The sequence below is a fragment of the Mobula birostris genome (genome assembly GCF_030028105.1).
Source record: "Mobula birostris isolate sMobBir1 chromosome 8 unlocalized genomic scaffold, sMobBir1.hap1 SUPER_8_unloc_1, whole genome shotgun sequence".
Taxonomy (NCBI): Eukaryota; Metazoa; Chordata; class Chondrichthyes; order Myliobatiformes; family Myliobatidae; genus Mobula; species Mobula birostris.
The window spans coordinates 160,366-179,357 of record NW_027274036.1 but is presented as its reverse complement, the minus strand read 5'-3'; the positions used below and the strand labels follow the sequence as shown (position 1 = coordinate 179,357).

Here is an 18,992-nt window from a genome sequence, read left to right as displayed (position 1 = left end):
ACCTGACATTCCTTATAGATAGCTTCCAACCTGATGGCATGAACATGGATTTCTTGAACTTCTGGCAATGCCCCCCCCCCCACCATCCCCCATTCCCATTTCCCTCTCACCTTATCTTCTTACCTGGCCATCACCGCTCTCTGATGCTCCTCCTCCTTTTTTCCATGGCCTTCTGTTCTCTCCTCTTCTCCAGCCCTTTATCTCTTTCACCACTCAATTTCCCAGCTCTTTACTTCACGTCTCACCCCTCTCAGTTTCATCTATCATCTGCTACCTTGTATTTCTTCCTCCCCCCCCCACCTAGCTACTCTGACTTATCCTCTTTTTTTCCAGTTCTGATGAAAGATCTTGGCCCAAAACATCGACTGTTTACTCTTTTCCATAGACGCTGCCTGGCCTGCTGAGCTTTTCCAGCATTTTGTGTGGATTGCTAGGGTCACCTGTGTTTTAGTTCAGATTTCCACTATCTGCTGGTTTTATTTTCATTTCTTAATTATCTTCTCAAATTTACAAGCAGATCCCCCATTACCTCTGGGTGCCCTGTCCAGTTCTTTCAACAGTGCACTCATCCAAAACACAACTGGCTGTACTCTCCTGCTATGACTTGCTCTCCTGTTACATATTGCACAGATATTACCTCAAGGCCAGCCCTTCCTTCCCAACCACTGCAGCCTCTTTCAGACCTTCCCAGTCTCTGCATGCCTCCAGTCTAATCTACCCTTCACCTCCTCCCACCACACAGGCCTTTTCGAGCCACGCTGCCAGCAACCTACGATTTAACATTAGCTTAATCATGGGACAATTTACAATGACCAATTAATCTACTAACCAGTACGCCTTTGGAATGTGGGAGAAAATCAGAGCATCCAGGGAAAGCCCACATGTTCATGAACTCCTTTCAGAAGATGCCAGGATTAATCTCTGAACTCCGATGCCCCGAGCTGTAATAGCGTCGCGCTACGCTACTATTGCACCCTCTGTCTGTTTTGGCTGGTTGCCTCACATCAGAGACACCTGCCAAGCCACAGCTTTGCAGCCTTTGATCTTGCTATCTCTTTGTGGTATCTGATCTTGGTTTGATAGAAGCCAAAGCTGTTTGTCATGTTAGAGATGGTATATGATGGATGTTCTTTATTGTCATCGCTTGCGGGTAAACTCAGTAATTTTATTCCTTCAACAGTCAACTCATTTGAGCAGCTCGCTTGGCCCTTATGAGCACACATTCAGCTGTTGCTGGGTAATATAAACAGCCCAGACTTCCATGTGAGGCTAACAGTCCTCTATTTAGCTCAAAGCTTGCAGCTCTGTGTGCCACACTCTCTGTTCCCCACCACACACTTCCAAATTCTCATTCGCGCTCTCTCTCTCACTCTCATACTGTCTCTCTTGCTCACTCTCCTCCCTTTGCCTCTCCCATTTTCTACCACCCTGCCCTGCCACCTCCCTCACACTTGGTTTGCCGCTCCAACCCCCAAGCTTTCCTTTTCTTGCGCACCCAAACTGTAAGCCCTTTGCTACCTGGTGACCACTCCTCCCTCACGTCAGTGCTGATCCATCGTCCTCAATCGCAGTGTTTGTGCTTACTATGGATGGGTCTTATTTATGGCATAGTTTGATGCTCAGAGCTCTGCTAATGATAATGTGTTGCTTCACTGTTTAAGTGCTCTACTTCTCTTGTCTCCCCACACTATCTGATCCAAACTCTTCTTCCCCCCCACCTCCTTATCCTCCTACTCTCTCTTCCCCCTTCCTCCCTCTACTGACCACCTCTTCCCTCTCTCCCACATATCCCTTCCTTTTCTGCTGTGTTTTTTTTTTTGCTCCATTTGAATTCCCTCTCGTCCCCTCCTATCCCACCCACCCCTACAACCCATTCTGCTTACTTCTGCTCCCCCATGACCCCTTCACTCTGGTTGGCTTCACCTTCCTCCCTGTTTCCCAACCCCACCCTCCTCCCCCAACCTCTGTCTCTCCCTGGTGTTGTGCTGGACAGCTGCAGAAAGCCGTAGGCCCTGAGATCACCAAGAAAGACCTGTTGCCAGTCTTCCAGAACCTCCTGAAGGACTGTGAAGCTGAAGTCCGTACTGCTGCTGCCCAGAAGCTCAAAGGTCAGGGTCTACAATGTCACTCCCCCTACCACACATACACACACAGCCAGTGGTGCTGCTAAAGAGTAATCGTTGGAAAGCACAGCATAATGCCACATGCGGTACCCTGGTGTCAGCTCTCAGAGAACTGTGCTGGACTCCCTGCTGCCCCTCTGCATGTAGGTGTGAGGGGTTGAGGCCTTGTCTTAATACCCAGCTTGGGAGAGGATGTTCAGACAGAGTGTCTTGCCTTAGTGCTGCCCTCCAATGGTCCAATCAATCATCTTTACTCTCCCATGAACGTGCAACAGTCCCTCAGAACACCTCCTAAATGTAGCTTCCCTCTGTACAGCTTGTTAATAAATGCTACACTTCTCTCGGTACTACCCCTTCAACAGTTCAGCTGCCCTACACTCCTGGGCTCTTGGTACTGCCCCTTCAACAAGCTACTACACCAACTCTGTCCTGATGAAAGGTCTCAACCTGTAACATCAACTCTATTCTTTTCCATACATGTTGCCTGACCTGCTGAGTTCCTCCAGCATTTTGTGTGAGTTACTGTGGATTTCCAGCATCTGCAGAATCTCTTTGTGTTTCAGATTTGCTGCCCAACTCTCCTGTGTCTCTGCAACACTCCCTCAGTACACCTCTTCCTCTTCTACACTCAGTGGATGCTTTATTAGGTATTTCCTATATCTAATAAAGTAGCCACCGAGTGTATGTTCGTTGTCTTCTGCTGCTATATCCACTTAAAAGTTCGATGTTTTATGTATTCAGAGAGTTCTTCTGCACACCACTGTTGTAATGCGTGGTTATTTGAGTTACCAGAGCTTTCCTGTCAGCTTTAATCAGTCTGGCCATTCTCCTCTGACCTCTCTCATTAACAAGGTGTTTTTGCCCATAGAGCAACCAGCTACTCACTGGATGTTTTTTTTTGTTTCTTGTGCCATCCTCTGTAAACTCTAGAGACTACTGTGCATAAAAAATCTCAGGAAATCAGTGGTTTCTGAGATACTCAAACCATCCTGTCTGGCACCAGCATTCATTTCATAGTCAAAGTCACTTGGATCACATTTTTTCCCCATTCTGATGTTTAGTCTGAACAACGGAACATCTTGACCATGTCTGAATGGTTTTACTCATTGAGTTACTGCCACATGATTGTCTGATGAAACATTTGCATTACAAGCAGGTACGGTATATCTAATAACTTGCCCACTGAGTGTACAGTTCTCCCTCAGTGCTACCCCTCTGTTAGTCACAGTGAAGATGTTTGCTGTCTGTCAGACTGCCATTGGCCCTCTCCTGAGCTGTCAATTTGCACCGCTCTTCTCCTGCTCTTTGCAACCTAGAATCTCACTATCAGGAACCAGGGATGTCTAGGAACAAGGTAGGTCAGGCACAGCACCTGAAACCCTGACACTGTTCTGTCTCTGACCTCAATTACTGTGGGGGGCAGGGACCGTGTCTCAGTGTCCAACACCAGCATCATGCAAATGTCCTGCAATGATAATCATTTATCTGGTGAGGCCCACTGCACAGGTAGATAAAGTTGAACCCCATACAGGGCATCATCCCTGAATTCCCTATCTAACTCCACCCTCTTCCCCCCGGAGTTCCCCCCCCCCCATTTGGATCGGCATTAACAGGTGTCTCAGCCCCCCCACCCCTTCCCTCTCCCATGTTATATAGCCTCAGCTAATTTTCATCGCAATATGAGAAGGTCATTTGCCACCCCTCCCCCCAATTCTCAATTATCTTGGTTAATTTTTAAACTTGCCACACTTGGGAAGACGCACCTCCAGTATTCAGCACTCTAATGATAATTTATTTACAAAAACCATTATAAATTCCAACCACAACAGTGCTCTTGTACAATCACATCACAAACATAAACTGGACAAATCATGACTAACGTAGACTAAACTAACACATTCCCATTCTCATCAAGAACGACATTTATTCTCCCACAGTGCCTAAAGGTCCAGAAATAACTCTGTAACTCGTGAATGTCACATGTTCTTCTTCCACAGCTATCCTGTCACAATGCTCTCCTCCTCTGTAGATTCTGTAACGGTGCAGTGATATCTCATGCTGCAAGTAGTGAAGCACTAATCCTTCGGTACCACAATCAAGAGTGCCTTGCTTCCTGTATGCCCTCGTAAATGTGCTACTCTCTCAGTTTTGAATCAGCACCGTCACTCTCACAACCCAGTGCTCCCTTCTCACTGTCCCTGCACTCCACTTGTCCTCCGCCACCACTGTTCTATAGTTTTACTTATTGGGCTTTGGTTCATGGCTTTTTCTGGTTCATTTCACCAGTCATGTGAAGCAATTTCATGCGATCTCCTTACGTTCTTGTTCTTGTCTGTGACTGGATTAAAGTGTCCACAAGACAATCGGTGAACCTGTATATCCATTTGCTGTCTCCACAGAGTTCTGTGAGAACCTGCCCAAGGATGTTCGGCAACGGATCATCCTGAACCAGGTCCTGCCTTGTGTCAAAGTAAGCTTTCTACTGTTGCAGCTTATTTATTTAGAGATACAGAGTGGAATAGATCTTCCCAGCCTTTCGACCTGTGCTGCCCAGCAACCCTCAATAACCCCGATTTAACCCTAACTAAATCATGGGACAATAAACAACGACCAATTAACCTATCCATCTTTGGACTGTGGGAGGAGACCAGAGGACCCAGAGGAAACCCACACATTCCACGGGGAGACTTCTCACAGAGGACACCGTGATTGAACCCCAAACTATAACAGCTTCGCAATAACTGTTACGCAACCATGACGCCCTAGTTGTGTCTAACCCGCACTGCCATGCTCTTCAGAGTTTGACATTATAGTGTAAATGGAGCTTCACTTTGTGTCTGAACACTGGAGTGTGTGATGGGATGGTGTGGAGGAAGATTGACTGTGTGTCTGACCCCAAGAGTGTGTAATGGGATGATGTGGAGGGAGATTGACTGTGTGTCTGACTCCGGGAGTGTGTTATGGGACAGTGGAACAGGGGCTTTACTCTTTTTCTTGCCAGGTGCAATCACCAATGTGAAGTTGAAGTTTTGTATTGTGTAGGAAGTTTTTGTTCCTGACTCTGCCTTTGGTCCTTGTTCAGGAGCTGGTCTCAGATGGTAATGAGCACGTGAAATCAGCTCTAGCTTCAGTCATCATGGGCCTCTCCCCCATCTTGGGGATGGACAGCACGGTGGAACATCTCTTGCCTCTCTTTTTGGTGCAGCTGAAAGACGAGGTGAGTGGGCTGGTCCCAGGCACCCTCTCCCCTTGCAAACCCTCTGATGGAATCCTCATGAAGAGATGGGACTGCAGAAGCAGGAATCTGGAGCAAAACACAGTCTGCTGGAGGAACTCGGAGGGTTGAACAGCATCTGTTGTTTGGGGTTGGGGAAAGGAAATTATTTTATTTATTTTCAGATTCAGCACATTAACAAACTCTACTGACCCAACAAGCCTGTACAACCAAATTACACCTATGTGTAATTAACCTGCTAACCTGTATGTCTTTGGAATGTGGGAGGAAACCACATGCTCACCGGGAGAATGTATAAACTCTATGCAGACAGAAACGAACACAGGTCACTGATGCTATAATAGTGTTAAGCTAACCGCAATGCTTCTGCAGCACCCATTGAAATGTTCATGCTCTGGGTTGGAACCCTGCATCAGATAGAACCCTGAGGGTTCAAGGGCCACTGCAGAAGCCTGCTTCTGAGGAGGTAAGGGACGGATGTGTCAGTGGCAGAAACCAATCCTACAGTTGGCATAAGGATGATTACTGAAAAGAAAATGTGCAAATGTCGAGGAAGGAAGAATAGGCTGGACTTCAGAGGGAAGAATGAGGATGAACTCAGATAATGTTAGGTTATAAAGGACTGATACAGCAGACACCATGGATGTTTCAACTTGAGTCTGTGAATATTAGATAGTCTCTAAGGGATATAGATAGGCTGAATGCTTGTAGGGCTTTTCCCCTCAGGGTGGCTGAGACTAGAACTAGAACTAGAAGTCATAGGTTAAGTGTGAAAGGTTAAATATTAAAAGGGAATCTAGGGGAAGAGTGGTGCAAGTGTTGAATAAGCTGGCAGTGGAAATGGTAGATGCGGGTTCAATTGCAACATTTAGGGGCTTGGATGGGAGGCCCATGGTCTGGATACAAATAGATGGGACTAGGCAGAAAACCAGCCCAGCACAGTCTAAATGGTTCAAGGGGCCTGTTTCTATGATGTTGTCCTTTGTGACTCAATCCTGGATCAAACTGTGGGTAAGAGCAGCAGGCAGGTGTCACTATGGTGGGACTGTGGAACACAGGTTTCTTATTTCCCCACAGTCTGCTGGTGACTGAGTTGGTAGAAGTCCAAGGACATCAGGCTGACCTCATCCTTGCAGCCTTGGGACCTGAGGAAGCAGATGGGACCTTGGTTTCACATCTAATCTATAAAGCTAAATGGTATGGGTGGTGTGCTGGCAAAAATCTAACAAGGTTATTGCTCTCATGTTCCTCCAGCTGCTGTTTTTTTCCCACTGTTACACAAGTATCAAACAGACGTCATGTTTGATAAAGAGCTCTTGATCTCTTGGTCTACCTTGTGGTGGCAGTTTCACCTTATTCATCTTGCTGCACTGCACTTTCTCTGTAACTGTAATAGTATATTCAGCACTCTGTGTTCCTTATTGCCACCTCAATGTACTCAGGTGTGGATTGATCAATCTGGACAGAACACAAAAGTTTTCACTGTATCTGGGTACACGTGGCAATTATAAACTGATTGGGACCTTCAGTGATTAGCATGTTACCAAGTGAAATGTTGAACCCATGTTAGCACTTGAGAAAGTCTCAGAATTAGAATCAGGTTTATTAACACTGACATATGTTATGAAATTTCTTGTTTTGTGGCAGAAGTACAGTGCAAAACATAAAATGTACTATAAATTACTACACTCACTCACTCTGGTTTATTGGGACACACTGTTTCGAATACATTTTGGCCTAATTAGCCGAAGTTTAATGGGAATAGTCAAAAAGGCATAAAAAAGATCAACTGAATAACAAATTATGTGTTAAATACAGAATAAATTAGAGCACTACCAACAGCGCTACAGCACTATAAAACTACATATTAGTTCCTAATTGTTATCAAAGGAGGAAATAATATGTTCCTAATTGTTATCCAAGGATGCACGTCAACTTTGGCAGGGTTTTTCAAGCCATCACTTCTTACAAAGCAAAACCCAGCAGCATGAATGGCAGTGATGCTTCACTCCCAGACAAGCTTGATGCCTTTTATGCTTGCTGAGAAAGAGAGAATAAAACTCTAGCTATGAGGATCCCTGCAGCACTTAGTGACCCTGTGATCTCTGTCTTGGAGACTGATGTCAGGCTGTCTTTCAGGAGGATGAACCCTTACAAGATAGCAGGCCCCAAAGGAGTACCTGGTGAGGCTCTGAAAACTTGTGCCAACCAACTGGCGAGGGTGTTCAAAGACATTTTCAATCTTTTACTGTTACAGTCAGAAGTTCAAAAGGGCATCAATTATACCAGTGCCCAAGAAGAGCAGTGTGAGCTGCCTTAACAACTATCGTATAGTAGCGCTCCTATCTACAATGATGAATTGCTTTGAAAGGGTGGTTATGGCTAGAGTCAGCTTTTGCCCAAACAAGGACCTGAACCCACTGCAATTTGCCTATCGCCACAATAGGTCTACAGTGGACACGATTTCATTGGCTCTCCACGTGGCCTTGGATCACCCGGACATTTCAAAGACCTATGTCAGGAAGGGGAGGGGAGGGAACGTCGACTGAGGCCACAAGAAGCCTGTGTCGGGCATTTTCATGCTCTACAAGGCGCAGATTGGAAGTCTATGTGGGGCGCCAGTCCTCGCACAGACTAGAGCAATGTGTGATTAAGTGCCTGGCTCAAGGACACAAACACGCTGCCACAGCTGAGGCTCGAACTAGCGACCTTGAGATAACTAGACGAACGCCTTAACCGCTTGGCCACGTGCCCAACACAGGATTCTGCTTATTGACTATAATTCAGTGTTTAACACATCATTCCTCCAGTCATGATTGAAAAGCTACAGAACCTGGGCCTCTGCACCTCCATCTGCAACTGGATCCTCAGCTTTGTAACGGGAAAACCACAGTCTGTACGGATTGGTGATAACATCTCAACTTGCTGACAATTAACACTGGCACATTTTAGGGACATGGACTTTGCCCACTGCTCTACTCTCTCTACATTCTCTCTGACTGTGGCTAGGCATAGCTCAAATGCCATTTATAAATTTGCTGATGATACAACCATTGTTGGCAGAATCTCAGATGGTGGCATGCGGGCATACAGGAGTAAGATGGCTTTCCGGCAGGGGACTCATGGAGTGAGCTGCTTTTGGGCGTTGCTCCATACCCTTTTTACATGTAACCACTCTTATTTACCTTACCTATACCTACACTAAACGATCTATATTACTGAACTACGACTTTTACTTATTGAAAATGAATACCAGAACACAAGAAGCCAAAGAAAGGAAAAGTTCCGCCGGGAACGGAAAAAAAAATGGTGATCCTGGAACTTCGAAGGATGCTCCGGTAACTATGGATCAAATGAAGAAACTTTTAGAAGATACAGTTAATCGAAGACTCACCGCAATTGAAGAAGCGTTGAATTTGAGGAAAGAAGAATCAAGAACATTCAGACGTGAAATCGACCAACATCAAGTCAGGATTTCGGAGTTAGACGAAGATGACCGTAAAAGAGATAAAAGAATCGAAGCGCTCGAAAAAAGTTTAACTTCGGTAACTCAGCAATTGGAACGCTATCAAGCTAAGACTATCGATCTTAAAAATCGTTCCCGACAACAGAATTTGCGCTTAATTGGTTTCCCTGAGGATGTGGAGAAGGGAGATCCTACTAAATATTTTTCTAAATTGCTAATGGATGTGCTTGGCTCTGATATATTGGAAGAATCACCGATATTAGATCGTGCTCATCGCTCATTCCGTTTTAATCCGGAGAGATCGGCTAAACCGAGACCAATTATCATTCGGTTTCATTATGTCCATGATAAGGAACGAGTTATCCGAGCGGCTCGGAAGAAAGGTATGATCGAATTTCAAGATTTCAAGTGCAGAATTGTTGAAGACTACACCCAAGACGTATTGAAAAAACGGATGGCTTTTAAACCTCAGATGGCAGAACTTTATCGTCGGAGCTATAAAATAGCGCTACTGTTTCCAGCCCGTCTGAGAGTGGTTATGCCGGATAACTCGCGCAGTCTGTTTAAAAATCCGATAGAAGCCCAAAGCTTTCTCGATGATCTGTCTCCCTCTACGGAGGATTAGTCAATGTATCATTTGTTTTTTTCTCTTGTCTCTGATTGTTTAGTTCGAGTCTTTGTTTTTTCGATCTGGCAGTGTAGGTTCGTTTTATATAGTTAAACGATATTAGGCTTTTCTGTTAGTGATCCTGTATATCTTACTCTTAATGCCTTTGGGTAGTTATTTAGTTATAAGTTTAATTATTGTTTTCTTTTTGAAATGTTACTAAAGTATTATATTTTAAGATGGGGGATTGTTTTTTTTCTTCTCCCCAGAATCCTTGCTATTTCTTACGTCATCTCCGATCATTTATATTTGAAAAATTAACATAGTAATATGATTTAATGTTTGATGTTCTTTGAAATATGAGTAGTAAGGAACTTTTTAATGTTTTTAATCGCTTTAGATTTTTTTTTCTTGTTATAGTTAGTTTTTACTTTTTTCCATAAGGGTGGTGTTTTTCTTGATAAACATATTTCTGTTGGGTCGCCCTCCGGAAAGATGGGGTTAGGTTTAGTCTTAGATTTAGCATTGGCCACTGTCTGGCTTTTTTCTGGGGTTTTGTGGGAGGTGGGTGGTATTTTTCCTTTTATTCCTTTTTCATTTTTTCTTTTTAAACGGGCTGACCAGAAACCACTAAAATGTCTGAAATGTCGTAACTTCCAGTTCCTCTTTGGACCTTTTTTCCTCTTCCGGGGTCATGAGTCTCTACTCTGGTTAACCCTTTACATTCTTTATACTCGAGCTCATTATGATGGATAAGACCATTAATTTAGTTTCTTGGAATACAAATGGTTTAAACCATCCGGTTAAACGGAAGAAAATTTTTAAAGTATTCCACAGGATGAATGCTCATATTATTTTTGTACAAGAAACTCATGTCCGGAAAGAGGATTATCAACGTTTCTTTAGATTCTGGAAGGAATAACAGTATCATGCGAATTCACAAGCTAAAGTAAAAGGAGTTTCTATATTTATAGATTTGTCAATTTCATTTACGCACTATGAGACGATTTCAGATTCTAATGGCAGATTTTTATTGATTACTGGCTTGCTATTTAACAAAAAAGTTGCCATGCTCAGTGTTTATGCTCCAAATGTTGACTGTCCTGATTTTTTCAAGAATCTCCTCACATCTCTTCCCAATTTAAATGACTATATGCTGATTATGGGTGGTGATTTTAATTGTTGTTTAAACCCTTTGTTAGATAGATCCAAGTTTAATCAAGCACTTCCGAATAAATCGGCTACCCATATTAACTCTTTTATGATTGACTCTGGAATTCCAGAAATTTGGAGATTCTTGCATCCGAATGACAAAGAGTTCTCTTTTTTTTCACATGTACATCAGCATTATTCAAGAATTGACTACTTTCTAACTGACTCTCGATTAATTCCTTTTGTTACGATTTGTGAATATGATTCTATTGTTGTTTCTGACCATGCACCGTTGAAATTATTCATCAACTTAAGGGATATATCTACTAATTCTAGACAATGGAGGTTTAATATCTCTTTGCTTCAAGATTCAGAATTTGTTAGGTTTATTGATGAACAGATTAAGTTTTTCTTTACAACGAATTCCACGGATGATATTTCCAGTGGGATCCTCTGGGATACTTTTAAAGCATATATTCGTGGACAAATTATTTCATACACTGCTGGATTAAAAAAGCGAACTAACAAGGAAATACTTAAACTGGTTAACAAGATTAAAGAAGTTGATAAGAAATATTCTATAGCTCCTAATCAAGAACTTTATAAACAGAGAGTTGAACTTCAAATGGAACATAACCTTTTATTATCATCTTCAATTGAAAGTCAATTAATTAAAACTAAGAGTCAATTTTATATGCATGGTGATAAAACTGGGAAGCTCTTAGCTAATCAATCGGCCTCGGTTAAACGACAGATTCTTAAAATTCGTAAACAAGATGGCACTTTGACAGTTGACCATGTCGAGATTAATAAATCCTTTCAAGAATTTTATACCTCTCTTTATCAATCAGAATTTCCTGATGACTCTACTATAATGTATGAAATTTTAAGAAATTGAATATTTCAAAATTATCATCTAATGAGCGTTCAAAACTAGATGTACCTATTACTGTAGAGAAAATAAAAAATGCTATTTTTTCAATGAATTCAGGTAAAGCACCTGGTCCAGATGGATTTACAGTAGAATTTTTTGAATTTTTCTCAACTACGCTAACTCCTTGGCTATGTAGCGTTTTTAGGGATGCAGTTTCAATAGGTAGATAACCACAATCTTTCTATCGAGCTTCTATTTCCCTAATTCTTAAAAAAGATAAGGCTCCTACTGAATGTGCGTCTTATAGGCCTATATCTCTGCTGAATGTTGATTCTAAGATTTTTTCTAAAATATTGGCAAGGAGATTGGAGAATGTATTACCCCAAATTATTTCTGCTGATCAAACTAGATTTATTAAAAATCGTTACTCTTTTTTTAATATTAGGAGATTAATGAATATCGTTTATACGCCTTCACACAAAATTCCAGAATGTGTCGTTTCATTGGATGCTGAAAAAGCTTTTGATAGAGTTGAATGGGTGTATTTATTTAATACCCTTGAGAAATTCAATTTTAGTCCAATATTCATTTCCTGGATTAAACTGATATATTTTACCCCTTTGGCCTCGGTATTTACGAACAACCAAAGATCCCCTTTCTTTCATTTCTTTCATAGGCAGGGTTGCCCTCTTAGTCCATTATTATTTGATATTGCCTTGGAACCGCTAGCTATTGCCATTCGTGACTCCCCTAATATATTTGGTATTACTCGTGGAAATGAGACTCATAAATTATCACTATATGCAGATGATCTACTATTATATATTTCTAACCCAGGAAAATCTATTCCGGCAGTATTAACTTTGCTTGCTCAGTTTAGTAGCTTTTCTGGTTATAAACTGAACCTAAGTAAGAGTGAAGTCTTTCCATTAAATATGCAGGTTCCTATTTATAGAAATTCTCTATTTAGATTGATTACTGATTATTTTACTTATTTGGGAGTTAAAATTACTAAGAGACATAAGGATCTATTCAATTTCAACCTTTTACCATTAATTAATCAGGTTAAACAACTGATTACCAAATGGTCCCCTTTGTCTCTATCATTGATTGGCCATATTAATGCTTTTAAAATGATTATTTTACCCAAATTTTTATATTTATTTCAAGCGATACCGATTTTTGTTCCTAAATCTTTTTTTGATATTTTTGACTCTAAAATTTCTTCTTATATATGGCAAAATAGAAATCCCAGATTAAGTAAAAAATACTTACAGAAATCTAAGAAAGAAGGTGGTTTGGCATTGCCTGTCCTAAGATTTTATTACTGGGCAATTAATATCCGATACTTAATATTTTGGACACAAGATTGGAATATAACTCCAAGCCCACATTGGGTAACCCCTGAAGGCCATTCTGTACAAGGGTTTTCTTTAGCCTCCATTTTAGGAACTTCATTGCCTTTTGCACTATCTAAATTGAATAAACTAATTTTCAACCCTATAGTTAAACATACATTGCGAATATGGTTTCAAGTTCATAAATTTTTTGGCCTGAATGAATTTATGTTATCAAGTCCTATTATATCTAATTTTTTTTTCCAACCTTCGGTAATGGACCAAGCCTTTTTGATACGGAAAACGAAAGGTATAATATGTTTTCGCGATTTATTTTTGGATAACTGCTTTATGTCTTTTGAGCAGTTATCTGAGAAATTAGATTTGCCTAGATCCCACTTTTTTAGGTACTTACAAATAAGAAATTTTTAAAATATTACATTGCCTACCTTTCTGACTTCCAATCCTTCTGGCACTCTTGATAAACTTTTAGGCTTTAATCCTTTGCAGAAGGGATTAATAGCAATAATTTATGATATAATTATGAAATTACAGCCAGATATATCTGACAAAATTAAAAATGAATGGGAAAGGGAACTTCAACTTTCCCTACCTACAGAGAAATGGGATAAAATTTTTCAGTTAATTAGTACTTCTTCTATATGTGCTAAACATACTTTAATACAATTTAAAGTAGTACACAGAGCTCATATGTCCAAAGATAAACTAGTTCGTTTTTATTCCCATATAAACCCTACTTGTGATAGATGTCAGTCTGAAGTGGCTTCTTTAACTCATATGTTTTGGTCCTGTCCACTTTTGGAAAAATATTGGAAAGACATTTTTGATATTATTTCAACAGTTCTATGCTTCGATTTAAAACCCCATCCTATTATGGCAACCTTTGGATTGCCAGTGGTAGAACATAGATCTTTGTCTTCTTCAGCCTGTCGAATGATAGCTTTTGTTACTTTGATGGCGAGAAGATCTATTTTGTTGAACTGGAAGGAAGCTAATCCTCCAACTACATTCCAATGGTTTTCTCAAACCATATTAAGTTTAAATTTGGAAAAAATTAGAAGTGATATTTTTGACCCTTAGGTTAAATTTGAAGAAACTTGGAAACCTTTTATGCAACATTTTCATATGATGTAATCTGACCTTTCCGAATCTTTTTTCTAAACTTAAGTTATATGAGGAGAGGAGTGGAGTTCACGACATTATTGAACATGTCCGATATAAGCTACACACATAAAAGTTGCTGGTGAACGCAGCAGGCCAGGCAGCATCTCTAGGAAGAGGTGCAGTCGACGTTTCAGGCCGAGACCCTTCGTCAGGACTCCGATATAAGCTGTTGGTCTAGCCCTGTTTTGTTTTTTTTCTTCTTGGGGCTTTTTTTGTTTATATATATTTTTTCTTTTTGTTTCTTTTTTAATGCTTAATCTCATTATGAGTTTGGAAGTCTTTTATATCTATGTTACTTAAAATTCATTTTATATATGTTGATGAACATTTTTCCAATCTCTGTGTACCAACTTTGTTATTGAGTTTGTAATTTTGAAAAATTAATAAAAAGATTTAAAAAGAAAGAAAAGGAGTAAGATATACCAACTGGTTGAGTGATGTTGCAGCAACAATCTTACACTCAGCGCCGGTAAGACCAAAGAGCTGATTGTGGACTTCAGAAAAGGTATGATGAGGAAACACACACCAATCCTGATAGAGGGATCAGAAGTAGAGAGAGTGAACAAATTCAAGTTCCTGGATGTTATTATCTCTGAGGACCTAACGTGGTCCCAACATATCAATGCAGCTATAAAGAAGGCAAGACAGTAGCTATCTTTCATTAGGAGTTTAGTAGATTTGGTATGTCACCTAAACACACAACAATTTTACCTATGTGCTGTGGAGAGCATTCTGACTGGCTGTATCACTGTCTGATATGGTGGGGGTTATGGGGACTACTGCACAGGATTGAAGCAAGCTGCAGAGTTGTAAACTTAGTCAGCTCCATCATGGGTACTAGCCTCCATAGTATCCAAGGCGTCTTCAAGGAGTGATGCCTCAAAAAGGCAGCATCCATTATCACCTAGTCATGCCTTGTTCTCATTGCTACCATCAGGAAGGAAGCCTGAAGGCATGTGCTCAGTGATTCAGGAACAGCTTCTTCCCCTCTGCTATCCAATCTCTGAATGGATATTGAACCCATGAATACTACCTCACTACTGTTTTTGTACTACTTATTTAATTTAACTATTTAATATACATATACTTACCATAATTTAGTTTTTTTCTATATTGTCATGTACTGCTGCTGCAAAGAACAAATTTTACGACATATGCTGATGATATTAAACCCGATTCTGATTGATATATATACACATACACACGCACACACATATACACACACACACACTATATATTGGCTCTCTTTTTGCACTACTTTATATATGTAACCCCCTCACCAAGCTCGTATGCAAACTTGGCTCATTAGCTGGCTCTGCCAACAGCCAACAGCGGCGAGAAGGCCAGCCTTCATAAACAATATGCATCTGGGGTCGGTATGGTCTGGGCTTCAATCAAACATGAGACATCATGATGTTCCGATTAAAGAAACCTTGATTTGAGCGAATGCTGTGTAAATACAGCCCATACTCAATTGTTGGTTGGCAAGAAATAACAGATGGTACACAGCATAAAATTAAAGAAAATATACTTACAAATTTCAGCTTTATCGAACAATTAGTAGGACAAAGAAGAAGAGAAGTAAAGGGCTTATTACAGTTAAACCAGTCCAAATGTGCACATACAGTTGGAACTTATCCTGGAGTTGTCATTTTACCCACAGTCTGTGAAAGCACGTACCACATTCTGAACTTCGCTGGAAATCCATCTCGAACAAACAGGTTCTCTCTTGCTCAGGAGTATTGGCCCTTCCTCCTTGGAGCCATTCATCTGCACAAAGCACTTCTTACAACGGGGACTCTGAGGCATTACAATGGCATTCTGAGCCATTTTCCTTCCTGTCCTCTCATCACCTCCTGTCAAAAAAGACCCCTGAACCAGACTACTGTCTGTCACAAATCTCTCAAAAAGAGAGTGAACATACTGGAATAGTGTTCATGGGTTCATTGTCTGTTCAGGGTGATGGTGGAGGGGAAGAGCTGCTCATAAAACATTGAGTATGTGTCTCCCCAGTCATCTCTTCCCCCCCAACCCTTATTCCTGCTCATGTTTATTCTTCAAGTTACTGGTCTGATTTTAGCCTTGTGGTGTTTCCAACCGAATCCCATTTCGCTGCAGGGAGTCTCGTGTTCGTGTTGGGTTGTGATGTGGTTTCAATGTCCCGCTTGTGCACACGAGGTAATCTCTCTCTGTCACCTCCCCCCACCTCGACCCTGTTCCTTCCTCTCCTCATCCCATCCCACCCAACCCACCCATTAAATCCCCTCATCATACCTTTGTTCCTCTCTCTTCATTTCCCTTGCACCTACTTTCATTCCTCTCCCTCCATCCCCTTCTTGATCCTTCACCTCTTGTCCACGTCCCATTCCCACTCTTCTCCCCCCCCCACCCCTGCAGTGCTCAGAGGTCCGTCTGAACATCATCTCCAACCTGGAGTGTGTGAACGAGGTGATTGGTATCAAGCAGTTGTCGCAGTCACTGCTGCCTGCAATCGTGGAGTTAGCAGAAGATGCCAAGTGGAGGGTGCGCCTCGCCATCATCGAGTATATGCCCCTGTTGGCAGGACAGCTGGTGAGAATTTGACTTGCCTCCACTGAAATTTATTAAATATTGAAAAGTCTGGATAGAGTGGACAAGGAGAGAATGTTTCCAGTCGTGGGAGAGTCCAGGACCAGAGGCCACAGTCAGAACAGAAGGTTAATGGGGGTGGCATGGAAGCATAGCAGCTAGCGTAATGCTCTATAGTGCCAGCAATCAGGGTTTAATTCCCACCACTATCTGTACAGAGTTTGTACATTCTCCCTGTGACCACAAGGGTTTCCTCCGGGTGCTCTGGTTTCCTCCTACATAACAAAGATGTACAGATGTACAAAGTTGTGGGCCTGCTATGTTCGCACCAGAAACATTGCAACACTTGGGGCCTGCCTCCAGCCCATCTTCAGACTGTGGTCATTGACACAGATGATACATTTCACTGTCTGCTTCGATGCACATGTGACAAATAAAGCTAATCTTTAAAAAAAATCTTTAGAACAGAGATGCAGGGGAATTACTTTAGCCAGAGGGTGGTAAATGTGGAATTCATTGGCACAGGCAGCTGTGGAGGCCAAGCCATTAGGTATATTTAAAGTAGTGGTTGATCAGATTCTTGATTAGTTAGAACATCAAAGGTTACGGAAAGGCAGGTTGAGAAGGATAATAAATCAGCCATAATGAGCAGACTCGTTGGGCCATATAGCCTAATTCTGCTCCTATGTTTTAGGATTATGAAAGATTCCTGTCCACCCAGCAGCTGTCCCCATTTTGGGGGTGTCTCAAGGCATCTTACAGCCACTGAGAGAGAAACCAATCACTGGCCTAAGGAGGGTTGCAAGGCATAGGCAGACCCTACAATGTTGGGATCATCAGTTTAGGTGACACTGCTTGAGGGGTAGATCTCATATCCAGGACAGAGGGAGAACTCCCAGGATCTCCATCCATCTAATAGGGATGAAGAGACCTTGTTTAATGACTCATATGACAGATATCCAGCAAGATGTTGTGTCCCTGTGCCTTTTCTCACACCAGCTGCAGTGTCTCATCTTTAGAACATCCTTCACTGGGAGGAAAGTGCTTTGGGTCAGTCCTGCCGAGTGTACATCAACTTCTGGTGTTTCCAGACTCCTGGGGTACACCTGCACTGGATGTCAGACTCTGGGAATGATTCCCTTGTGTAGAACTCTCCTGGGCATCAGGCACCAAGGCAATGGAGAGCTTAGTGACATGATATCATGACAGCAATCTGCCCCTCAATGTCAACAAAAGAGCAGGTCATTGATGTCGGGAAGAGGGTGTGGCAGTGCACATGAGGATAAAAACTTCCTGTTCCTAGGTGTGAACATCATCTATAGTCCGCCGTGGTCCGATTATGTTGATGTCACGGCGAAGAAAGTACATTAACACCTCTAGTTTTTCAAGAGGCTAAAAGAAATTGCAATGATCCTGATGACTCTTATAAATTTGTATCAATGCACCACAGAAAGCAATCTGTCAGGATGCATCACAGCTTGGTACAACCACTGCTCTGCCTGTCACTGCAAGAAACTGCAGAGAATTGTGGACAAAGCTTAGCACATCACAGGAAACAGCCTCCCTCCCATGGACTCTAATTCTGTTCCTATGTTTTATGGTCTATGGTCTTCTTGCTGTATCAGTAAAGCAGCCTGCATAATCAATGACCCCACCCACCCCAGACATTCTCTCTTCTCCCCTCTTCCATCGGGCAGAAGATACAAAACCCTGAAAGCGTATACGATCAGGTTCAAGGACAGTTTCTACCCTACTGTTATCAGGATCTTGAATAGACCTCTTGAACGATAAGATGGACTCTTGGCCTCACAGCTATCTCATTATGATTTTACACTTTATTGTTTACCTGCATTGTATTTTGTTGGTAGCTTTTACACTTATTCTGCACTGTTATTGTTTTATCTTTTTCTACTTCAATGCACTGTGTAATGATTTGATCTGTAGGAACACTAGCTTTCCATTGTATCTGTGTAGATGTGACAATAATAAACCAATACAAATACATCTTATTGGGTTAGGTCTTCGTTGGATAGCACACCCTAAGGACATCTTCTTGGACAGGTCCCTACTTTGACATAAAATCCTGGGGTAACTCTCTGGGGTAAATCCCTTCTGGACATCAGACTCCGGGGTCATCATCCTGGGGTAAATCCCTTCTGGACATCAGACCACAGGGGCATCACCCTGCCCGTTATCAGACCCCAAAAACATCTCTCTGGAGTAGATCACTACTGGACATTAGACTCCAGGGCGTATCCCTCGGATGTTCCTATTGGACATCAGTCTCTGGGGACATCTCCCTGTGCTAGATCCCTACTCGACATCACTCTGACCATAAGATTTGCCTACAGATTTTAGAACTGGTTTATTCATAACATTTTTATTGAAGAAATCATTCAGTCCGCACATGTTGTTGTCAATTGTGGAATCATTTTTGTGAACTTC

At 41.8% G+C, this 18,992-nt stretch overlaps 1 protein-coding gene across 1 annotated transcript in view; it reads left to right on the top strand.

Moving 5' to 3' along the window:
- LOC140191992 (serine/threonine-protein phosphatase 2A 65 kDa regulatory subunit A beta isoform-like) overlaps positions 1-18,992 on the top strand; it is a gene marked incomplete at its 3' end in the record, with an annotated part of 60,317 nt that overhangs the window by 36,109 nt on the left and 5,216 nt on the right. The window contains exons 7-10 of the mRNA XM_072249905.1: positions 1,994-2,108; positions 4,523-4,593; positions 5,206-5,340; positions 16,377-16,550. Of these exons, the coding sequence (XP_072106006.1) occupies positions 1,994-2,108; positions 4,523-4,593; positions 5,206-5,340; positions 16,377-16,550 (495 nt within the window). The remainder of the gene's footprint in view (positions 1-1,993; positions 2,109-4,522; positions 4,594-5,205; positions 5,341-16,376; positions 16,551-18,992) is intronic.